Source organism: Camelus bactrianus, chromosome X, assembly GCF_048773025.1.
Source record: "Camelus bactrianus isolate YW-2024 breed Bactrian camel chromosome X, ASM4877302v1, whole genome shotgun sequence".
NCBI lineage: Eukaryota > Metazoa > Chordata > Mammalia > Artiodactyla > Camelidae > Camelus > Camelus bactrianus.
The window spans coordinates 13,739,877-13,766,508 of NC_133575.1; the positions used below are offsets into that span (position 1 = coordinate 13,739,877).

Consider the following 26,632-nt stretch of genomic DNA (forward strand, 5'->3'; position numbering starts at 1 on the left):
GAACAGAATAGAGAGCCCAGAAATGAACCCACAAACATTGGTCAACTAATCTTTGATAAAGGAGGCAAGGATATACAATCAAATAAAGACAGTCTCTTCAGCAAATGGTGTTGGGATAACTGGACAGCAGCATGTAAAACAATGAAGCTAGAACACTCCCTTACACCATACACAAAAGTAAACTCAAAATGGATCAAAGACTTAAACATAAGACAAGATACAATAAACCTCCTAAAAGAAAATATAGGCAAAACATTATCTGACATACATCTCAAAAATGTTCTCCTAGGGCAATCTACCCAAGCAACAGAAATAAAAGCAAGAATAAACAAATGGGACCTAATTAAACTTACAAGCTTCTGCACAGCAAAGGAAACCATAAGTAAAACAAAAAGACAACCTACGGAATGGGAGAAAATTTTTGCAAACAATGAAACCGACAAAGGCTTGATCTCCAGAATATATAAGCAGCTCATATGGCATAATAACAAAAAACCAAACAACTCAATCCAAAAATGGGCAGAAGACCTAAACAAGTAATTCTCCAAGGAAGAAATACAAATGATCAATAGGCACATGAAAAAATGCTCAATATCACTAATTATCAGAGAAATGCAAATCAAAACTATGATGAGGTATCACCTCACACCAGTCAGAATGGCCATCATTTAAAAGTCCACAAATCACAAATGCTGGAGAGGCTGTGGAGAAAAGGGAACCCTCCTACACTGCTGGTGGGAATGCAGTTTGGTGCAGCCACTGTGAAAAACAGTGTGGAGATTCCTCAAAAGATTAGGAATAGACTTACCATATGACCCAGGAATCCTGCTCCTGGGCATCTATCCAGAAGGAACCCTACTTTAAAAAGACACCTGCACCCCAGTGTTCACAGCAGCACTATTTACAATAGCCAAGACATGGAAACAGCCTAAATGTCCATCGACAGATGACTGGATAAAGAAGATGTGGTATATTTATACAATGGAATTCTATTCAGCCATAAAAAATGACAACATAATGCCATTTGCAGCAACATGAATGTCCCTGGAGAATGTCATTCTAAGTGAAGTAAGCCAGAAAGAGAAAGAAAATACCATTAGAATACAAACTTGTGGTTGCCAAGGGGGAGGTGGGTGGGAAGGGATAGACTGGGAGTTCAAAATTTGTAGATACTGACAGGTATATGTGGAATAAACAAGATTATACTGTATAGCACAGGGAAATATATACAAGATCTTGTGGTAGCTCACAGCGAAAAAAAATGTGACAATGAATATATGTATGCTCATGTATAACTGAAAAATTGTGCTCTACACTGGAATTTGACACAACATTGTAAAATGACTATAACTCAATAAAAAACGTTTAAAAAATTATTAAACATTCAAGTGGATAAGTTTAATATTTCTGTACGTTTTCTAAAAAGACCCTAAATAACATTAAAAAGCAAAGCACTGAGGAAAAGTTTTTACTTTTCTGACAAAGGGTTGATATGTGCAATAAATGAAGCACTCAAACAGAACAACAAGTTAAGGAACACTCTAAGAAAAAAGTGGGAAAAGGTAATTAGCAGGAAAATGATAAAGATATACTATTGGCCAAAATACATGGAAAGAAAAAGATTTAACCTCACTCGTAATCTAGGAAAAAAAAATTTTTTAATAACATTTTTAAAATTAGCAAAAATAAGATAATGACCAAAATTGACTGGAGAAGGAAAAAAACATTTTCACCCACCTCTGAGGGGAGTGGAAATGAGTACACCTTTCTGAATGACAATTTGTCAGCCTGAGAAACATACCCCCCTACTCAGCAAACTTATTCTATGTAAATAACTAGAGAAGTATGCAAAAATATAGTCTTCATATCATCTAGTTTAGTAACATAAATCTTGAAATGTTATAAATGTCAAACAAAATAGAAGTTTGGTTAAATAAATTACGATATAACCATATGATGGAATATAAAACAGAAATAAAACTGAATTTGTAGAGATATATTTCACATGGGAATACAATCACAAGATATCATGAAAAAGTAGTCAAGAAAGTAAAATATGAAGGATAATCTCTTTTCAAACTGAAACTGTTAATTAATCTAGAGATACTAATGTAAAATACAAATACATTCTTGTTTTTTTTAAAAAAGGCCACAGATAAAATCAAGTCCCCATTACCACTTCCTTTACCACCCTACACCCCTTTCCAGAAATAATTACTATTACAGATTCGATACACTGTGTAGCCTTTCAGATCTTTTCTATGGAATTATACACATGCATCAATAGTTACATATAGAAATACATACTTGTTTTGTTTTAACTTAATGGCATTATACATATGTATTTGGTTTTTTTTTTTATTTAATACATCCTGGAGAATTTTCATTCTTAGTAAATGGGAAAACTCTCACTATTCTAAATTGTTCTATATTATTCTAAGGAGTAAATATACCATAACTTACCATTTTTCTACTAATTTGGCTGGGTGCATGTTCTAAACATCCATGTGTAAAACAAAAAGAAAAAAGGGCACTATGAAAACAAATATAGATAAAACTGTTTGCTATGATTATCTCTATGTGCTTTTCTCATTTTTTTGTTTTTTGCATTTATTACTTTTTCTATTAGAGAAAAATTACATTAAAAATAATTTTAAAATATTTGGCTTTCAAGAATATATCACATTGTATCTAAAAATGATACTTTATATTATAGCTGTCATCTAATGAATGATATATTGCTAAAATAAATGTTTTCTCTATGCAAAAAGAGTATTTCACCTTGTGTAAGTATAGCACTAACCATATTAATCTGCAATTAATAAGCAAATGCTTGAAAAAAATCAAAATGAATCATATATACAATGTCTTTTGAGTGATTATGCACTAACAATTTTTTGTATATATATATATATATATATATATATATATATATATATATATATATATTTTATTGAAGTATAGTCAGTTTACAATGTTGTGTCAATTCCCAGTGCACAGCAAATGCTTCAGTCATACATGAACATACATATATTTGTTTTCATATTCTTTTTCACCATAAGTTACTACAAGACATTGAATATACTCCCTATGCTATATAGTATGAACTTGTCATTTATCTATTTTATATATATATTAGTTAATATTTGCAAACCTCAAACTCCCAATTTATCCCTTCCCACCCCCTGAACTAACAATTTTTCACCATACTGTCCCCAGAATCCTAAGGTTATTCTGGGGACTTCTGTGAATCTACAAATCAGAATGTGGTACCAATGGGCACATCTTTGTTTCTACTCTACTGCTTCCAAAACCTACCTTAGCATGGGTTGGATTATTTGTATTCAAAGAAAGTCATAAACAATACTACAAAGCTACAGTAATCAAAACAGCATGGTACTGGGACAAAAATAGACATATAGATCAATGGAACAGAATAGGGAGCCCAGAACTAAACCTACACACCTATGGCCAATTCATCTACAACAAAGGAGGCAAGAATATACAATGGAGAAAAGACAGTCTCTTCAACAAGTGGAATTGGGAAAGCTGGACAGATACAGGTTAATCAATGAAATAAGAACACTCCCTCATACCACATACAAAAATAAACTCAAAATGGTTTAAAGGCCTAAATATAAGACATGACACCATCAAACTGCTAGAAAATAGGAAAAACATTCTCAGACATAAATTGTAGCAATATTGTCTTAGATTGGCCTTCCTAGGAAAAAGAAATAAAAGCAAAAATGAACAAATGTGACCTAATCACACTTAAAAGCTTTTGCACAGTAAAAGAAACCATCAACAAAATGAAAAGACAAATTATGGAATGGGAAAAAATATTTGAAAATAATGCGACCAACAAGGAGTTAATATCCAAAATTCACAAAGAACTCATACAACTCAATATCAAAAAACCAAATAACCCAATCCAAAAATGGGCAGAAGACTTAAACAGACACTTCTCCAAAGAAGATATACAGATGGCCAACAGGCACATGAAGAGATGCTCAACATCGCTAATTGTAAGAGAAATGCAAATCAAAACTACAATGAACATCACCTCACACCAGTCAGAATGGCCATTAACAAAAACTCTACACATAACAAATGTTGGAGAGGGTGTGAAGAAAACCCTCCTATACTGCTGGTGGGAGTGTAAATTGGTTTAGCCACTATAGAAAACAGTATGAAGGTTCCTTAGAAAACTAAAAATAGAGCTACCATGATGATGACCCAGCAATCCCACTCCTGGGCGTATATCTGGAAAATATGAAAACCAATTTGAAAAGATACATGCACCCCAATGTTCACAGAAGCACTGTAATAGCTAAGACATGGAAACAATCCAGGTGTCCATCAACAGATGATTGGTTTAAGAAGATGTGGTGTATACATACAATGGAATATCACTCAGCCATTAAAAAAAAAATGAAATACTGCCATCTGTAGCATCATGGATGGACCGAGAGAATATCATACTAAGTGAAGTAAGTCAGACAGAGAAAGACAAAAATTAAATGATATCACTGATATGTGGAATCTAAAAAATAAGACAAGAATCTATATACAAAACAAAGAGACTCACGGACATAGAAAACAAACTTATGGTTACCAAAGGGGAATGGGGAGGAGGGACAAATCAGGAGTATAGGATTAACAGATACATACTAATATACAAAAAGTAGATAAGCAACAAAGATTTACTATATAGGACAAGGAACTATATTCAATCTCTTGTAATAACCTAAAATGGAAAATAATCTGAAAAAAATGTATATAACTGAATCACTTTGCTGTACACCTGAAACACAATGTTGCAAATCAACTACACCTCAATTTTTAAAAAAGGACAAAAAAAGAAAAATGAAAAAACGTTGTAAAAAGTGTCTTACAATGTCACATTGCTTGTGTCATTTGAAATCCTTAATGATAAAACAGTTAAATTATAGTATCAAACATTTAAAAATTTTCACAATGAAAGTAAACAACTTATCATTCATGTAAGCATAGTTTTGCCAAGATTCAACAAAACCCACACCTAGAAGTATCAGAGTGAAAATGCAAAACACAAAGACAACAGGAAAATATTAAAGCAGCTAGAGAAAAAAATGAGATTATAGTCAGAGGGAAGAGAATGACAGCTGAATTCTCAACAGCAATGGAAATCAAAAGGCAAAAGAATGGTAACTTCAATGTGCTGAAAGAAAATAGCTGCCAACCTAGAATTCTACATCGAGAGAAAATGTCTTTCAAGGAAAGAGTTGAAAGAGTTGAAAGACATATTCAGATGAACATAAACTGAGAAAGCATGCCACTAGCAAATACTCACTAAAGGAAATTCTGAAGGCTCTACCCTAGACAGAAGAAAATTAATTCCAGATGAAAGGTTTGAGATGCTATGGAGGAATAAAGAGCAAAGAACATGTTGAATATATTGGTCAATCTCAACAAATATTGACTATGTAAACAACAACAATAATAGTTTATAGGATTACAAAAATACATAATTAAAATATACAACAGTAATAACATGAATTTGAAAGGAGTAAATAGGTATTCTAAGTTCCTTTCACTGTCAGTGCAGAATAGAGATATTGATTAATTTCAGGCTTCCTTTAAGAAAGCATGTTAAAATTCCTAGAGTATTAAAAGAACAGAAAATATAGTGTATAACTTTCAAACAAGAAGAGGGGAACAAATGGAATAAGAAAAAATAACCCAAAAAAGGAAAATAAAACATAGAAAAGCCAAGACAACTACAAAGCACAAAATTAGATGGCATATTGAAAATTCAATATATCTGTGATTACAATAAATATAAACAGATTAAAAGCTTCAGTTAAAAGACAAGCTGACTTGCCAAAAAATCAAAATCCAACTATTTGCAAGAAATGCACCTTTTTAGATTAGGATAGATAAAGGTTGAAAATTAGACAAAGAGAGAAAAAGAATAAAAACACCAACAAAAGCTGGTGTAACTACACTGACACAAGATAAAGTAGACTTTAAGGTAAAGCAAACAAACAAACACCATAAAAAGGATTACTACAGAAGGTTCAATTGACTAGGAAGTTATAAGAGTTCAAAATTTGTATACACCTGATAATGTAGCCAGAAAACAGATAAGCATAAAGTAAACATTGGAAGAACTACTAGGAAAAAGACTCAATCATAATGAAACTTATAGGGGAAAAACAATTCGAATAAAAGCAAACTTCTCATCAGAAACCATGGAAGTCAGAAGGAAGCTGCACAACATTTTTCAAGTGCTGAAAGAAAACAACTGCCAACCTGGAATTCTATATCCAGCAACCATCTTTCAAGAATGAAGGAGAAATAGAGACATTCCTGGATTAAGGAAAACTAAGAATTTGTTGCCAGACGACATACTCTAAAAGAATGACTAAAAGAAGTTCTCTAAACAAAACAAAACAAGACAAAAGAAGGAATCTTTGAAAATCAGGAAGGAAGAAGGAAGACTGAAAGAGTAAAACTGTGGGTAAATACAATAGACTTTCCTTCTCCTCTTGAGTTTTCTAAATTATGTTTTATGGTTGAAGCAAAAAGTATCACACTGTCTAATGCCACTCTCAATGAATGCAGGAGAAATAAGACAGTTATGAATGGTGGAGGGTAAAGAGACATAAATTGAGGTAAAGGATCTAAATTTCACTTTAACTGGTGAAAAGTCTAGTGTGGTAGAGGACAGAGGAGGCAGATCTCAGAAAACATTGGTGAAGCCACATTTTAAAAAACACTTTGCATCTCCTATTTACTCAACTCTCTATATCCATTTTTTTCAAATAAGTCTAGTAATCACACTTTTACTTAAGACCACTAATGAGCTCTCCCTCTTGACTTTAATGCTGCATTTGATAGTGCTGAATATTTACTGCTTAAAATCTTTCTTCTCTTGTTTTTGGAGGCATCAATCTCGTGACTCTTCTACATTTATACATGCTTTTTCTCAGTGTCCTAAATTGAATTCTATCATCTACCCATCTCTTATTCTTGTGTTTCTCAAAGTTTAGGCCTCAAACCATGTGCAATGGAAACACTTGAGCCCTACTCAGGACCTACTGATTCAGAACCCCTAGATGTGAGTACTAGGGCATCAGTCTTTTAACAAGTTCCCCCAGGTGATTCAAGTGATTCAAGAGAATTACTGTCTTAAATGTTAACCCACAAGGTTCTGTCATGGGTCCTCTTCTACTTCCACCTGTTACATATGTACAATTAAAACCACACCTCAAACTTTCACCACTTACATCTCTCAACAGGATGTGTAAACTGCCCACCCCTTCCCCGCCAGCACCTATAATCTCTCCTGACAAAGAGTATTTATTTGAATGAACATGGTGATTTTCAAGCCTGCTCTGTCAACCAAAATCTAACTCTTTTAGGCTTCATACTTGTATATGCATCGATCCAATGGACATGGCCACCAGGCTGTCCTGAATTAGTTAGGATTAAATTCAGCTAATAGTAAGAGAAAAGCCTGAAATGGTGGTTTACATAACACAGAAGTTTCTCTCTTACAACAGTCTGGAATAGGCTACTATAAAAATTCTGCTCCACAAAGTTCTCAGAGACTCTGGCTCCTTTCTGCTTTCCACTCTACTCCATATGGCCCCCATTTCAAAGTTCAAGATGGAGCTCCCCCCAAAATAACCACATTCCTAAGCAGCAGGACAGAAGCAAGAAGGAAGAGAGAATGGGGCATTCACCTCTCTGTAATACACTTCCTGGAAGTAGAACACACTACCTATACTTTTATCCCATAGACCAGGACTTAAGTCTCATGGCCATATCTAACTACTAGAAAGGCTAGAAATCTAGTCTTTACATTAGGCAGCCGAACTCTGCTACTAAGACAAAAGAAAAAAAGGTGGGGGGAGACCAGATAGTGGAGGAAAACAGCATTCTTGACCACTCATTCCAAAGTCACCGTGTCCCAAATTGAACTCATCAGTTTTCAGAACACACTGTGTAATTTTACCTTTGTTGTGCCCCCTACCTTTGTCTCCCTTCTGCCTGGCAAGCTCCTTCTCCTCTCTTAATACTCAAATCATGTGTCTTTTTGTGAAACTTTCCTTTACCTAACCACCTTTACCTCCAGCCTAAACGGACTGGATGTCTTTGGGCCACCTTAATATCTAGCATACGTCACTATTTTTATATACTAATTCTGTATTGTATTTTTAAAAAACAAATCTATCCCTCCATTCATCCCTCTCCCACTAGAAGGTAAACTTCTTGAGGGCAGAAACTATGCCTTATTTTAGTGCCATATGCACATATATATCTGTATTATACTAAATTTTTTATAAAAATCTACCATTAATATCTGTCTTAAAATTATGGCAGCAGAGAACTGGTAAAAAAGGTACCTAATAAAAAGAACATCATAGTATGCAGTATTGTAGTATAATGGGATGTGTTAAAGTTCCAAATCACAGAAGATTCTAATAGCAATTATAAAAATAATATGGCTATATTCTCATATCTAGCCACAGCCTTCCTCCATACACATTACCTAATCATTTTCTAGACCAACCTTTCTTTTTTTTCTGGTATAAATAAACAAATTTAGTAGGGTAAACATTAAGTATGTTTACATGTGTTCAACTAGTAAGTTTACATTTAACTTAGGCCAATGATTCAGTTCTGTGCTTAGACTCCACTAAATCTCAGCAGTAATTCCATCACAGAAGACCAGGTTAGGCATGTCTATATACTTGGAAGAGACAATCAAGGAGCTTCAATATTTTGATGACTTTTCTCTGAAAGAAAATATCTAGACTAGATGACATAGTATTCAACTTAGGAAGCACAGCATTACAACTGATAAACACATGACTAAAACGAAGCACTAATCCACAATGGCTTCCACAGTCAAAAATTTTCACTGACATGTAGATTTTACTTAACAATAATATCAAAGTATCAATTTAACTTGGAAAAACAAATGAAATCATGTAAAACGTGTATATAACAGTTGTTATGCCCAACCTTTAAGAAACTATCTTTGAGATATAAACAATGGAATACTATGCATAATTTTAAATAGAATATCAACTGTAAAGGTAGCTGAGCACCCCAAAATGCTTACAGCAGCAAGGCTTCAATGGTCTAAGTGTGACTTATAGCTTTGCCCATATTCTCTGTTACGGACTGTCAATTCAGACTATGATGCTAGGTTCTAATTATAGCTTTCTTTTATCTCCAGTTCTCTAGCCTGGACAGTACCCTCACTGTTCTGCCTGCTGCTCCTCAGTTGGGCATGAAGTCCTAACCTTAATGCCAACAGCAGTTAGACCTAACTTCAATAAAATAAAAGAACACGTACTAGTCAGTTATCATCATTATCTTACCATGAGCTCCTGGTGGTTGTAATACATCTCCTGTGAGGCGACACCACCCTACTGGGAAAATATCTCGACAATCATACTTGCACCAATAATCAAAAGCTCCACTCCAGCCATCGAATGTGATATAAACTTCATCTCCTTTAACATCTCCAATAGTTGCAGGGCAGATCAGATAAGGGTTCTTTTTGTCTATAGCTTCAAGTTTCATTCCCACTTTAAAATTATTTAGAGGTGGCTTTGGTGGCTCCTACCAAAACATTAAAAAAGTTTTCATTGTTAAGATGTATTAAGAAGCATTTGCTCAATTATATTCTTACAACCTTTAGCAACCAGAAGTTAAGCTTCGTCTTTATCAATTAAATACAGGAAGAAACAGTTCTCACAGATCCCTCTGAAATTCTGCTCTACAATATCTCACTTACTCTGGAGCAGAGCCAAGAGCTTAGAAGAAAACAAAACCAGCCTGATAGTACTTCATTCATTCATTCAAGAAATATGTATTATATACTATGTACCAGGAATTTGGCATTTATTGGTGAAAAAAAATATAAGATCTCTGTTCTGGTGGAAATTACATTCTAGTAGTGGTGGTAGCAGTGGTTGTGGGGCTGGACAGGATGAAGGAGAGGAAGCAACAAAAAAATTTTTCAAAGATAATCAAACAAACCTAACAATAAGTAAATTACAGGGTATACTGAAAGGTAGTAAGTCCAAAGAGAAAGAACAGCAGCAGATAATACAGGTAATACCTAAAAAGAAACTCAAAGTATGAAATGAAGACACAAGAATATGAAAGTCATCTATATAGTCTGGGGTCATTTATGATATCCAATCCAGAAACAAATATTTAAAAAGTATTTGTTAGTTGAAGTCATGCAAATACTAAAAGGATTCTTAGAGAGCCCAAGTGCTACATTAAAAGCAACATCTTTTTTCAATTTGCTTTTTATCCTAGTAAACAGCACCATCAGCAATCCAGTGACCCAAGCCAGAAACCTGGAAATGGTCCTAGACCAGTAGTTCCCAGTCTGACAGTATTAGAATCACCTGGGGCCACACTGCCATTGATGCTGATTAAATTCGTCTGAGGTGGGGCCCAGGTATCAGCATATTTTAACTGCCCAGATGATTCTAACATGCATCCAAGGCTACGAACCACTACCCTAGACACATCCTTTACTCTTAACACTCACATTCAGTCAAAGACCACAACCTGCCAATTCCAACCCCTAGATTTCTAAAATGACAACATTAAAAGTTAACTTTCAATTGTTAGTATATGCCAGGCACAGTTTAAATGGTCGCCATATATTCATGTAATTCTCACAACAATCCTATAAAGTCAGTGCAATTATTATCCCCATTTTACAGATGGTAAAACTGATGCACACAATTGCCTAAGACTACACCATAAGTATCAAAGCTAGATTTTAAATCTAGGTAGCCAACTCCTTGTTACACTGTACACCCACCATCTGCCCAGCCAACTCCAACTCAACCAAACTTCAAAGCCCAGCTCTCCTGGCCTCTTTAAGGCTTCTCTGACCAATGCCTGCCCACTCCTAGGTCAACCACAGAGATGCTCTTGCCTTCAATTGTGAAACTGTTAAAATGTGTTCACTCCTCTATGAGAATAAGGGATTCTCAAAAGCAGGTACCTCATCTTTTTCATATTGTTATTTTCAGCGCAGTACCCAACAGTAAGCATTGTTTTTTAAATGAATGAACCAAGGAATCACCTGGAGAACAGTAAACAAGCTCTCAACTCTTTCACCAAGATATTAATTAAAAAATATATCTGGTAGGTTGGTTCCCTTTTTAAATGCCCCTTTTAAACCCATCTCATCATCCTGTACTTTCCCACTATTACCCTACCCTTTACAGCCTTGCAATCTGAAAGTTCTTTCAAAGTCCTTTTAATTACATATTCTTAATTTGATTCTTAAAAACCACCCTGAAAGTCAGCAGGGCAAAGGTTAGTTTGATCAAAGACCAAAGTATCTGATAAATAGCTGATAAGTAAGAAGTAGTCACATACTGTCACTTTATGAAGGAGCAAAAGGTCTATTGTCAGTTACTACATACGGGAAGAAAAATGGGGGCAGATTTTACAAAGGATAACCATGGCAATTGATAAATTTGTGCTGGACATTCACAGAATGCAGAAAACATTCAAGGCACAAATAAGGATCCCAGAACCTTACATGGTCATTTAAGAGAGTAAGAATAAGGCTTAAGACTTTCTGTAGCAAAGTAAACTAAGTTCAAATGACAATATACATTTTCCGCTACAAAACAGAATTAAGACAGGAATGACTCGAGAAACAGAATTTTAAGATTCAAATGTATAACCTAAAAAGAAACCCCAATATGACAGGAGGTTATCAATGCCACTATTGGCTAGCAAGTAACAAAAACCATAAAATGATTACAGAAAAAAATGCAATTTATGCTCTGAAGATTTCATACTGTTTATTAATTCTTCTAAATTTCATGACTACTCTATCAAATTTTCTGACATCAGCATAGCCATACAAATAAATATAAACAGAGCTCTAGAAGAAAACAAAATTTTATTAAGAAAAAAAAGGAACTACTCTTTTTTCATAACATAGTAAACGAAAGGGCTTTATCTCAAAACAGTCTCCTTTAGATTTAGATAACTGACAAAATGGTACCCTCTGCTGTCCACAAAAGGTAATGCTATAAAGTTGCCTTAAAATATGTTTTCAAAGAATATAGTTTGTCATCATCAATTCTTTTTGGGGGGGTAGTTAGGTTTATTTATTTTTAATGGAAATACTGGGGATTGAACCTAGGACCTCATGCATGCTAAGCATGCACTCTACCACTGAGCTATACCCTCCCCCTCATCAATTCTTTTTTTTTAATTTTATTTTTTATTGACGTGTAGTTGATTTATAATGTTAGTTTCAGATGTACAGCAAAGAGACTGAGTTATACATATACATACATATACATATGTATATATGTAATATATTTTTTCAGATTTTCCATTATAGCTTATTACAAGAAACTGAATATAGATCCCTGTGCTATACAGTAGGTACTTGTTGTTTATCTATTTTATATATAGTAATGTGTATCTGTTAATCCCAAATTCCTAACTTACCCTTCCCACATCATCATCAGTTCTCAAATGACTTCCTAAAACACAAAGATTTAATTTGCAAAAGCAACAGCTAAAATAAACAAGGGATCAAACCCTTTTCTTTTACTCTAAGAAAAAAAATGATTCTATTCTGGAAGGTAGCTAGCAAAAAAATGGCCTTTTCACCTCCCTCTGCTTACCTACTTACTACATGGTTCTCCTTACAGGTTATTTCTCCCTAGTCTCAGCATTATCTGCATTACCCCTCTGCCTGGCATATTTTTACCCTTGTAGTCTCAAGGTTCCTTCTCTCCCGTTCTCATATCTTCACTCAAATGGCACCTTCTCACCAAGACCTTCCTGGCCAACTTATCGAAAATGTTACCTTCCCTTTTCCTTAGCATGTACAACTATCAAACATAAGATACATGTATTTAGTATGGTTTACTATACATTTCCCCAGCTAGAAGGTAAGCTCCATAAAGGCAGTTTTTTAACTGCCTTGTTTATAGTTATATTCCCAGAGTCTACATCTGACCACAAACTTCTATCTTTTAATTTCTACTTCCTTACTTTTAATCAACTACTTCTTTGACCTCATCAAGAATTCAAGTCCCATAGCATTCATTTATTCATTTACAAATATTTACTGAGTGCCTACTACACCAGATACTACTGAAGGTTCTTGATATATATTAACTAGCAAAATAGACAAAAGTCCCACCCTTGCAGTACTCCCATACTAGTAAAGAGAAAGATGAGGAACATAATAAATAAGTAAAATATATTCTACGTTACAAATGGTGAGTGCTATAGAAAAAAAAAAGGCATCAGAGCAGAGTAAAGAAGATCCAGAGAGCAAAGTAGGGGAGGAGTTGTGCAATTTTAAGTAGGGTAATCAGGACAAGCCTCATATGGAAGGTGACATGTGAGCAGAAGCCTGAAAGTGGTGATTATTAACATGCAGTTATCTAGAGCAAGAGTATTTCAGGCAGAGACAACAGGCAAGGGCCAAGGCCCTAAAGCAGGAGATGTGTCCAAAATGTTTGAAGAACAAGTGTGGCTAAAATGAAGTATGCAAGTGGGAAGGCAGTAGGAAACCAGGTCAGAGAGATAATGAGTGGTCGTATCATGTAGAGGTATAGATGCCACTGTAAGGACTCTGGCTTTTACTCTGAATAAAACAAAGAGCCTCTGCATGGTTTTGAGCAGAGGAGTGACATAATCTCACTTTTGTTTTAAAAGGAATTCTTTGATTGCTGTGTTGACTACAGACTATAAGGTTACAAATAAAGAGACTAATGAAGAAGTTACTGTAGTAGTCCTAGTGAGAGATAAAGGCAGCTTGTACCAGTCTAATAGAAACTGAGATGGCAAGAAGTGGTTGGATTTCAAATATATTTTGAAGATAGAGCAGGTAGTTCCTTATGGAATGGATGTGGTGTGTGAAAGAAATAATCACCAAGGTTTTTGGCCCAAGCAAGTGGAAGGATAGTTGCAACTTCCTGATATGAGAAAGGCTGCAGGTGGAGCAGCCTGATATATCTATTAGACATCCAAACAGGGATACTGAGTAGGTAGGCTGGATATACAAACCTGAGTTGGGAGCAAAAAGTCTGGATTGGAAATACAAATTTGAAGGCCATTTGCATATAAATTGTACTTAAAGACAGGAATTAGATGAAATCACCAAGGAATTAATACAGATCAAGAGTTTCTCAACCTTGGCACTACTGGCATTTGGGGCCAGAACATTCTGTTGTAAGGTTTGTTCTGTGCACTAGGATGTTCAGTAGCGTCCCTGGTCTCTACTCGTATAAGGAACAACACCTCCCAAGCTGTGACAACCAAAAATGTCCCCTGTTCAGATCCACTGATAAAAGAAGAGGACCAAACACTCAAACATTCTATCACACTCTTTCACATCCACATTACAGAGCATTATGTTACCACTTTCTTTTCAGCACCCCAAACCAACTTATCCCCTTGTCCTTGTTCTGTTATCTCCAAACGTTAGTTCAGTATTACCATCCACTTTAATCTATTTATACTTAATTGCTGAGCACTGCTGGAGAAAAGTCCCACATGCTTATTACATGTAGTGCTACACATATTTAGTTTTCATCCTCAAGTGAACTCTCCAAAATACAGTCATGTGTCCCTAGGTCATCCCCTTTCCCATCCCATACGGCAGCTATTCCAAACCTTTATCACTTGCCTTAAGACTAATAATACATTGTTTCCTCATTATACCTTTATTATTTTATTTGTTAACTTGTTGACTTTCTCCCCAGCCAGAGAGTAAGCTCTCTGCTTTAGTGCAGGAATATAATAGACTTTCAATCCACATATGAACCCTTCCCTCCAGCCTGTCAGTTTCCTATTTCAGAGTAAACTGAGGCCACCAGGAATGAACTCTATCAATATTCTGCCCCCATGATTCTATCTGAGAACATTTTTTTATCTGGTCGTCAGTTCTTGCTAACATAACTGATGAACTTCCTATCTACCGAGTAGTCAAGAATTGGCTTTCCTTGTAATTGACCTCTATGAAGTACCTGATATTGGTACTTACACATCATAATGGTGAGTGGGTATTTCTCAAGGTTCTAAACTTGACACTCCTCTCTTCTCCTTCTACATATTCTCTTTGGACTAGGTCATTCATACTCAAGGCTTCCATCACTATCATTTAAGCTAAAAACTCTCAAATTCATATACCCAAGCCAAACATTTCTAAGTTCTAAATACTTTATGCTCAACATCTGGTGTTAGTCATCTCTCCTCAAACTTCCTAGAGACACTCCAACATGTCCAAAACTAAATCCATCTTCTCCCTCTATATGTATTCATCTTCTTGTACTCCCCATTCTTTCTTCATTCATCGAATGAACATGTACCAGGATCTATGATAGGCACTACTGAGAATGCAAAAACATGTTAACTTCTCAAAAGGAACTCACTGTCTAGGAAGCAAGAGACAGTGAAATTAATAAAATAATCCAACACCTACAAAGACTGACATATGCACAAGGTGTTACAGATGTGTAAGAATGAAGAGGGGAAATTAGGGAAGGTATTTTTGAAGATTTAATGCCTGAAATGAATCTTAAAAGAAAAACAGGAGTTATCCAGAGAGAACCAGCTCTAAAAAGAGGAACATAGTATCGACAGGCTATTATGAGCAATTTAGAACATAAAATCTATAGCAAGGAGTAGCAGCTGTAAACCAAATCACACAGCACCTTAAAGGTCATATTAACAAACTTTTATTTCATCCTGAGTGCAAATGGGAACTTCAAAATAGTTTTAAGTAGGGAATGATGTGCTAAGGCTTCTGTGTCAGATATTTCTAACAGTCGTGTTTAAGGGTGAAAATAAGAGGCAGTTATAAGGCTAGTTGAACCAGTCCAGGCGTGAGGAAAGTCTGTACCAGAAGCAATGAATGACAGTAAGGTTAGAAAGAAAGGATGTGACAAAGAAATAATTGGCAAGCTAAGTGGGTGGGCTTTCCTAATTAATTGGCTATCCAGAGGCCAGGGTCAAGGAGGAGTGAGGATTTAAGATGGCTCCTGGCCAAGTTTCAAGGTTGGCTGAAAAGGGTATCCACAAATCACAAGGAGTAAGAAAAGAAACCCAACTGAAAAAGAGACAAAGGCTATAATCAGGCACTTCACAGAAAAATAAAAGGCCATTAAACACGTTTTAAAAGCTCCATTTCACTGGTAATCAGTTCAATGCAAATTACAATGAGATACCATTACCATCCCCACCTCCAAAAAAAGATTCACAAAATTTTAATAGATTGATAATATTCAATTTTAGTGAAGGTGTGGGAATGTGAACATATCTATACACTAATACTGCGGCATAGTTTGGAACACCTTATTAAGGTGCAATTTAATGGTATATTTCAACACTTAAAGCATACATTCCCTTCGAACCAGGAATTCTACTTCTAAGAATATGGCCACATTCATACTTATACAAAAATCTCCATACGAGAATGCTAATTCTGGACGGTTTAAACAACAATATGAAGGCAACCTAAATATCAATCCTTAGGGAGAGGTTAAATCAGTTATGGTAATCCATACCACAGAGGAGCACAATACAACCTAAAATATATATGAAACGAAAAGATTTCCAAAATATATATATTTCAGGGGAAAAACTAAATCACAGAATATATTCTAATTTCTGTTTAAGAAACAAAAGCGCATATATGGTTTTGAATGCACAGATAAAGGTCAAGAAGAACATTTTGTAGAGAAGAGTAGAATGGAGGAATGGATGGGACAAATGGACATGGATTTTTTTACTTTAGCTAAGTGTATAGTTTGATTTTTTCCCCAAAGATGAATTACTTTTATAATTAAAAAAATGAAAAATATAATGTATGTGACATGTGGCAAGCTGATAAAGCAATTTATTAAGTAAAATAGATCCAATGGCTTTTCTAAAGTCACAGCCCAGTTAACAGGTATTTAATAAAGACTACTGCTAAACATCTCTTTTGTTATTAGCTATCCTCACATATAGTTTACACAGTGCCTAAAGGGAATGTATTCACCTGTATCCCTTGCTGGTAGGACAAGCCCACTTTCAGCATTCATGATGCTCAAAGCTACAAAGAATTTTTCTTTGCAATGCAGGAGTCATGTCAACTGATGTTTCACATCTTTATGTCTTTAATCTTGAAAAGTTTTTTAAAACTATGATCAATTCCTGCTATGAATGGTTGTAATAAAGTTTAGGTGACTGAAAAAGCAATGAGGACAGAGTGAGAAAGAAATATTTTGACCCATAATTTAACTAAAACTTGGCTTTCATTCATTATTTCTTAACACAGTGTACTCTTTCAACATTTTCTCAAGAGCATAAGCTATTTTTGGAATTTTCCCTCTCTGTTATATAACAAGTATTTCCTTATAACAAATTCTTTCTGACAACTGTTTTTAACATTCTTTTACTTATGCAACCAAATTTCTCCAAGTAACTTTCAAGTGATTTTTTTTTTGGTCCCATCATTTCCTCCAATATCAAAGGGACAATTAACATAGCAAACCACGGGGAAGCTTCATTTATGAATGTAAATTAAAAATAGTAACTGGGGGAGGGTATAGTTCAGTGGCAGAGTGCATGCCTAGCATGCACAAGGTCCTAGGTTCAATTCCCAGTACCTGTTTTTAAAAACCAAAACAAAAACTAAAATTACCCCCCCAATTAAAAAAAAAAAGTAACAAACATTTGCTTCCAGGAGAGCACCCCTTTCACGTCTAAGATCAAGAAAGAAGTTACTAATTCATTTTGACTACTGGATGATTTAATTGAGCCTTTTTTATGACTTGCTGTTGTGGGCTAAATTGTGTCTCACCCTCCCACCACCACCACCACCACCACCACCAAAACTCATGTTTAAGTCCTAACCCCCAGTACTTCAGAATGTGATTGTATTTGGAAATAGGATCTTTAAAATGGTAATTATGTTAATTACAGTGGGCCCTAATACAATATGACTGGTGTCCTCATAAGAGGAGGAAATTAGGACATAGATACACAGCTCACGTGAAGACCCAAAGAGGAGAAGACAGCTATCAATAAACCAAGGAAAGGGGTCTCAAAAGAAATCAAGCCTGTTAACACCTTGATCTTGACTTCTAACCTCCAGAGCTGTGAGAAAATTAATTTCTGTTGTTTAAACCACTGTTATGGACTGAATTACATCCTCCCAAAATTCATAATGGGAAGCCCTAACCCTCAGTGTGACTCTACTTAGAGACAAAGCCTTTAAAGAGGTAATAAAGATTAAGTGAGGTCAAAAGGGTGGGGCCCGAAGCCCACAGGACTAGTGTCTTTACAAGGAGAGGAAGAGAAACCAGAGATCCCTCTCCTTTCTCCCATGCACAGAGAAGAGGCCATGTGAGGACACAGTGAAAAAGCAGCCATCTATAAGCTGAGGAGAGAGGCCTCACCAGAAACCAATCCTGATGACACTAGCCTCCAGAACTGTGAAAAAATAAATTTCAGTTGTTAAAGCCACCCAGTCTGTGGTACTTTGTTATGGCAGCCCTAGCAGACTAATACACTTGCAAATCAAGTAATTTAAAAGGCATTTTTGCTTTTCCATGTCATAAGACAAAGCATTTAAGCACCCTCATTAAAACAATAAAGCCACAGCCCAGTTGATGGAAGCTTTTTATAATATCTTTCTTACCTTCTTAAAGAATGTTGCAGGTGCCATTTCAGATGCACTCAGTGTACGCAAGAGGAACATTGGCCAAGATGATGCATTCATCTGATATCCTATTTTATAAAATAAAGCAGATATCATTTCTTTAAAAGCCTCCCTCTGATATTATAGCAAGTTGGTATAAAAAATGTTTCATTTATGATTCTTCTCCAGAGAACAACTTTCTTATCAAGGAACTCAAGAAATGGGCAAGAGGAGCAGATGCACCCTCCAACCAGTGCTACTTGTATCCACTGTACTGTTTGACAAGTGCTACAGTAGGGGTAGAAATTCTCATTTTAAAGAAGCCACTGGCTAGGGTTCACCAACATACACATGTATGTTGGGAATGGACCATAATACTAGGAGTCATCCAAGCCAGAACACAGGAGAGCTCCCATTCCCCACCAACAGCCACATAAGCAGGGTAAAAAGGCCGCAACAGACTTCTAGTCCCTTTTTTCCTTCAGAGCCCCTGCCTCATTTCCTTTCAGAAAGACAATTTTCTGTCAAACTCAACAAATGTACTGTTATGATGGTGCATTTCACTGTATATAAGTTTCACCTCAAAAGAAAAAAACTGTAAACAAACACTAAACTCTGGTTAATGATCTACATGCTAAAGTATTCAGGGGAAATGCACTGATGTCAATAACTTATCCTGAAGTGCATTAAAAAATAAGATGGATTAATGAATCGATAGTAGGGCAGATGGATAGATAAGTGATAAAGCAAGTATAGTAAAATGATAATGGGTAGAATCTAGGTAACAGGTTATGAGGGGTGTTCACTGAAAAATTCTCTCAGCTTTTCTGTATGCTTGAAATTTTTCATACATTATGTTGGGAAAAAAGACAGCTCTTACCTTAGCAATCGTTATATACACTAAATGATCTTTTCTTAGATTTTGTAACACATGCTATCAAAATAGACTCAACAGGTGTCTTTTCTAGAGACCTCATCAATTAATGGCGAATATCACAGCATCTGGCACATGCATCGGGGGCAGGGGTCTGTTAGTTTTACTGCTCTCTGGGGGCAATCTGTTACATGCAACATTTGCCTGACTTGATTCCAGAATTGGTGACAACCTGGCATGCATCCCTGATGGATACATGGATTAAGATAGGGAGGCACGTGAATCACACTGGCAATGGATCCATCATTAGGATAAAACATGCAAAAAAGTTCAGAGAGTCATCTTACAATATTTTTGTACCAAGTCAAAACATCCTTAATCTGGCTAGGAAAATAATTGTTGCAAGGAAAAGAGTGAGATGGGGGTGGGCTTGCTCCATACTCCTTTATAATAAATCAGTATTATTAGTGATCTATAATAAATAGCTACCCACAGCATGGATTCTCCACACTGTGGTTACAATAGTGCAAAAGAATCATTCTCTGGTCCTTATGCCTTTCTTTTAACCCCCATTTTACCATGTTACATGATGTATTGTGATTTTTTTTAATTTGGAATTTTTTCCTAATTCTCTACTTGCCTAAAATCAAACAGATTAAAAGGCTAAAAGCAGATGAAAGTGCATGTAAAAAACTCAAACATAGATAAAACTAATCTACGATGTTAGGAAGTTTGGAAAGTAGTCACCTTTGGGAAGCAGGAGGTTATGACTGGGAATCAGTAGGAGTGGGCTTCTAGGGTGCTAATGTTCTATTTCTTGATTTGGGTGTTGGTTATACAAGTGTGTTCATTTATAAGACGTATACTTATGTAAACTTTTCTGCATGTATGTTAAGAACTTTTAAAAACCTTTTAAATAATAACCTTTAAGGGTTAAATAAACCTTTTAGAAAGGAAAATTAAGGTGTGTTACATTAAAATGGAAACTAAACTGTTCAAAAGTGCCAAATAAGCAAATTGGCAAAAATTGTATGTGAGGGGTGGTAATCAGGTCTGTTTATTTTATTTATTTACTTATTTATTTATTTATTTATTTATTTATTGGAGGTACCAGGGATTGAAAAATTGTGTATTTTCATATACACTGTCAAATACATATATTAATCTAAAAGTAATTTGAAAAGAAGAATGATTATAAATCTGGTTATATGTTTGAAATGCTGACAGTAGCAATAGCTGTGTTTCCTTTAAACAAAATACAAACACATACTATCATTGTAAACAGAGAAATAAAATCGAAACAGGGTGGCAGTAAGCCTGATTTACATTCATATCTCTTACAGAATTCTGTATGATTTAAGAAATATTATAAAAATAAGCAACAAAAAATGTGAATGATATGAATAAAGAAAAGAAGGGGAAAATCAGAAAACACACACACCCTAAACCATCTTCTTGGAGTAACACATCTCCAATTAGTTTTTTAAAACATTTTAAACCAAATTAGAAATAATTAACAATTGGAGCAAGGACAGCATAAAGAGATACTGCTAAAAGAGTAGTTATTACTATCTTCAATTTTTGGTTCTCAGGGAATTTTTCACTAGTAGGAGACAAAAAAGTCCATTCTCTCACCTTGCTTTTTAATAGAGAATTTTCATTTTCAGCATTGTAAAAACAAAAAAGTAAAAACCAATACCTATAATTCACTCAGAATGTAGAAGTAATAAAATAAACTAAATCACTTATTTTGTACAGAATACCATGGTATGCCTAAGTAGTCAAAGAGAAAATTTTTGCCCCAAATTAAGGTTACACACTTTTTACCTTTTAAAAACTTGGTCAAAATTGAGAGGTTTGTATTAAAAAACCTTTGCTGAAGAGTTTCATTCATCCCCTCCTTTTCGAAGACCTAAAGGTATTGATTCCTACCCCTCTCACTATGATATCTTCCCTCTATAGGTGTAATGAAATTCCCAGGTCTGAAACTGGAGTCTGGATGCAAAATCATACCCTTTCGCTGTGCTCATTCCTACACCAAAAATGTTGAATGGCTCATTTGATAATATTGAGGGAGGAAGTGACTCATATCAAATGCTACAAACTTCTCCTCCAGAAGGGTTTCTGAATCTGCATGTGTAATCTAGTAGACCTGCTTCTGACAGTTCAAGTTTAAAGACAGGTGAGTCCTATTCTGGAGTAGGGAAACTTTAGCATACATATGCAAAATGTATATTTAAGTGAAACTCTATAACATATGGTACTAAGTTCCTCTCTCATACATTCTTCACAGTAACCACCTAACCATCTATCTACTTGCAAGATTGCCTAGGAGAAGAGATTTTTAAAAGGCCACTTAAAATTATTTCTACTGAATATTACATTAGCAAGAATATGTTATTTTAAAAACTGTTTATCCTTACCCAGTGGAGGCTGAAGTAAGTCCCCTTCCTTTTCACATGTCCCAACAGGCTGTATGTCCGGAGAATCGACAAGCCGCCAAAAATCATTTCTGTTGTCACTACCATCCAGTCTTAAACGTAACCTGGCACCAGTAATTCCAACGACTGTGGCAATACATATTGAAGTCACATTCCGAGGGTCATGAGCTTCTAATTTCATACCAACTTTGAAGTCATTAGCTGGTGGAATCTTGGACTATATATATATATACACATATAGATAAAATGTTGTTAAAATGCATCAACCATAAGAAAATCAAATGGTCAGTTATGTTACTAGAATACCTGAGGAATGTTTTAAGTAATAGTCACAGCAGATGTGAACAAAAAGAGTTACAAGGGTTAAGGAAAAGATCTCCAAACCCTCTCCTTGGCTTGACATGCAGCTTGACTTGGCTGCCCATTGCTGATCTTACTCATCTGCCCACTTCCAGGCAGCCCCAAAACAGCCTCCAAAATGCACCCTGAGTGGCAGTCTAAAACAAGAATCTGATTAGGCCATTCTCCTTCAAATAAACCAAATGGCAGTTCACCACTGCTTAACATAAAGTCCAAATCCTCAATACAGTTTAAAAGCCACCACACTTAACCTCATTCCCACACTATCACCTCTAACCACTTTGTGTTCCAACCACCCCATGCCATCCTGCAATAATCAGGTTTTTTTAGACCCATGTGCCTTTGCTTTGTATGGTTTCTCTGCCTGGAGTATCCTTCCCCCCCACTGCAACCATCTCAGATAGCACCTCTTCTGTAAGCCCTCCCAGTATTGTTATCACACTTCCCATAATTATTTACACGTCTTTCCCTCCAGAGAGGCAGTCATAAGGGCTTAGTATACCTGACATAAAGTAAATCCTTAACAAGTGAATGCAAAGAGACCATCTGGTTCTTAAGTGGCACTACCACAATCCCACTATCTCCTCACACTACCAGAACCTAACAATCAAACAAGTTAATAGTTTACATCAGTAAATACAACACAACATCTACAGAATTTTGGCATACCTGTCTGAAACATTCTGAAGGAGCACTTAAAGATCCAGTCTCTTTCAAGTAATTTTCCCAGTGGAAATCATCTGGGAAAAAAACATGTACAAAATAGTTTTTAAATACATGTATAGTACCTTTCAGGAATAAAATGGGTTTTAGTTCCGTGTCTCAAAAACAAAAACAAAAACAAAAACAAACTTCCTAAAGAATGATTCAAACTTCCTGATATACATTTGACTACCAGCATGGAAGTAAAAAATTAGACAACTTCCTGATAACAAGGGCTCTGATATAAATTACAATCCAGATCTTCTCGATGTAATGAAGACTACAGCAGAGTCATTCTAAAAATGTGAACTCTAGAAACAACTGAAGGACTTTTTACAGAGCAATAGCAAATTCTACTCATTTGTCTCTAATATAAATTTACTCAAAATGTGTTTTTACCATTTCATCCCATTAATGTGAAGGTGCTTCTTTGTTTTTCAGAAGGATCTAAAGGTTTTTAGATGTGTGGTCTAGCAGAAATAAAGCAATGCTTTACGGAAAGAAATACTCTGAGAAACAGCATTGTTTCTCAAGTGACTGTAAGATCTCCATCCAGGGTGTCAAGAATATGGTGGCAGAACAAAGCAGTAAACCATCATCAGTGTGATGCCTGATATGGATTAATGATCTACATTTTCTACAAACTCTTGCTGTCCTTTCTCTCATTTAGTCTTCACGATACATTATAATGCTAGAAGAGAAGGTCAGAAAGCAGTATACTTTGCCTGGCTTGAACACTTCAATTCACTGAACCAGTCACACTGCCAAGAAACTGAGAGAAAGACTTGACAGCAGTATTAAGAGTACTATTAATTCATACAAAGTTTAATTTTCATCAATCATGAAGGTTTTTTTCTATATTCTTGTTAATTTTCTCACGATAAAAATACTGGGTTTGACAGTTTCCTCCCTACAGGAATCTGTGTTACCAGCCTCTTATATACCGTTCAAAGGATATAACACTTCCACTTACACACACACACACACACACACACACACACAGTGCTGATAAATGTTTAACAACCAGCTTTCCAGACAATACAAACAAAAAGCCTGATTGGTAGTGTTTGCAGATTTCTGTGGTGTAAAAACTACACCATGGATGACTGCAAGGTGCTAAGGCAAAATCACCAACCACAAAGTTAGGGAAGAAATGTATACAACTGGCTCTCCCAAGCTGGTGTGAGCCAGCTTCATAATACCACTGTTACATGTAAGTATTAATTTACATGTGCTTGTACACATATTATACATAGTATTAAGTATGTCATATATAACATTGTACATCTTTTTTTAAACTTAACAATGAGTTTAAGAGATTTTTCCACTAAAAAAAAATACTGGGTTTAATTCTGCTTCTAGATAATGTAAAGCAAGCACTACCACAGTGCTGAAAGGTATGCAGAAGAATGTGAAGAACATAGGCTCTGGAGTAGAACCTGCCATCTCTCAGTATGACTCTGCCTCTTACTAGCTATGTGACCGTGAGCAAGTCATTTCACTTTTTCAGCCTCAGTTCCTTCATCTATAAAATGAAGAAAGTAATACATATGGTATAAGGTATTTTGAGAACTAAGTGAAGTAGCATACATGTAAATAACTCAATAAATGGTCTGTGTTGTTGTTATAAAACTAAATGTCATAGTTGTGCCTAAACTTATGAACACTGGATAGCTTTATTAAAAGTGAAAATGGAGATTCATGGCTCCAAAATTTAAATGACAGGTTATTTCAGTGACCTTCTAAGTACTAACCTGACAGTCAAGAGACCCAAGGTGATACCTGAAGCTCTACCACCATATGATCTTGGAGAGCATTAAAAAAAAAATTAATGGGGGGAAAATCTGACTAGGATGTCATTAAGGAGCCACTATTCCAGGAAGAAAGGAGTATAAGTTGAAAATAATGTCTGAGAAATCAAAACCATTTCACAATTACATCTTAAAGAACTTAATTAAGACTCTTTCACAAACCAGTTACATTTGTAAATTTTTTCAATGACATTGGAAAATACTTACTCCATCTCCCTAACCCAATTATTAAAATATTATATTACCACTTGTGTCTTAATGGGCTATCACTTGAGCTAGCAAATCCTTTATACCAGTGCTCCATAATATGATTATTTTCTATTGCACTGCTAGCTGATGACCATATATAGCATTTAACCATTGGAGCCTTAAGTTTTTCTTTATTTGTAAGGCAAAAATTTTAGTCCACAAAACTGTTCAGCTTGGCTGCCCATATGATGAGACCCTACCAATAACACAGGGGAAACACACATAGCAACAGGCTTTACTAACTTAGATTTGATACATCTACAATACCACAGCTGGAATTCCTGACTAGGAGCCAAAATAGTCAGAAAGTCTCAGCTAAGCTTGAGGTCCCTGTCTGCCTCTGTACCTTATTCTCACTGACAGATTGCTGGGGCAGGGGCTGGGGAGGAGAAGAGGGTCAATCTCTCTCAGAAAAGAGGTCTGGAAACCGACAGGTTTCTTCATGAGACAGGTGTACATATATAACTTTGTGATCAGATTGTTACCCGCATATGTTCATGGTCCTTCCTGTTTGACTTGTACTCTACTCTAGTCCATACATTAGCCCAAACACCTTTTAGCAAACTAAACATAATCCACAAGGCTCCCAATCTTCTCCAGGGTACATCAAAACCATGTCTTCCACCAGTGTTAAGCTTGGTTCAGAGGCTACGTAAAGAAAATGGGCAAAGTATACAGAGCTCAAAGCTTCTCAGCTGAATCATTTGCACCCACTACCTCATAGCATTTATCACAACTGTAACTGGGCTTCTGTTTAATGTCTACCCTGCATCCTAAGCTCAAAGGGGGCAGGAATCATGTCTGTCTTATTCATCACTGGATTCCCATAGAAGGTCATCAGTATGTTCCAGGCACTGTCCTAGGTATTGCAGATACAACAGTTAATTAAACAGACAAAAATCCTGGCTCTCTTGGAGCTTACCTTCTAGCAGTCACTCACTGACTTCTAAAATGAGATGTTAGGGTCAAAGACCTGAGAAATACCTGCAGTTGTCTGTCAATTAGATTAAGTAATCTCATTTTTTAAATCAGAATTTCTCAAACAGAAAAGTCTAAGAATTTTGAAAAGTTACCAGTTTCAACCTTTAAGAATATGTATTTTTAAAATTTATTTTTATGAAATTTCCAGAAGAGGAAAATCTAAAGAGACAGAAAATAAGGGGTTGCCCAAGGCTGGGGGAGGGGAGGGGCACTGGGAGAAAATGGGGAGTGACTACTAGTTGGGTACAGGATTTCTTTTTAGGGTGATGAAAATGTTCTAAAATTGGTAATAGTGATAGCTGCACAGCTCTGTGGATATACTACTGAGAACCACAGAACTATATACTTTAAATGGGTGGATTGTATGGCATATGAATTATATCTCAATAAAACTGTTATTTTTAAAAAAAAGGAAAAGAATTTAGAGGGATAAGGAAGAACATTCTAACCTAATGGGCTCCACTTACTTGGAGGATTCTGGGGGTTGGAGGGAAGAGCTAAAGAATAA

General features: G+C 35.6%; 1 protein-coding gene across 3 annotated transcripts in view; it reads right to left on the bottom strand.

Moving 5' to 3' along the window:
- SCML2 (Scm polycomb group protein like 2) overlaps positions 1–26,632 on the bottom strand; it is a 91,896-nt gene that overhangs the window by 43,558 nt on the left and 21,706 nt on the right. For all 3 annotated transcript variants that reach the window (XM_074359056.1, XM_074359054.1, XM_074359055.1), the window contains 4 exons: positions 23,051–23,121; positions 22,004–22,238; positions 18,707–18,795; positions 9,381–9,624 (listed from right to left, as the gene is read on the bottom strand). In XM_074359056.1, coding sequence (XP_074215157.1) covers positions 9,381–9,624; positions 18,707–18,795; positions 22,004–22,238; positions 23,051–23,121 — 639 coding nt within the window. The remainder of the gene's footprint in view (positions 1–9,380; positions 9,625–18,706; positions 18,796–22,003; positions 22,239–23,050; positions 23,122–26,632) is intronic.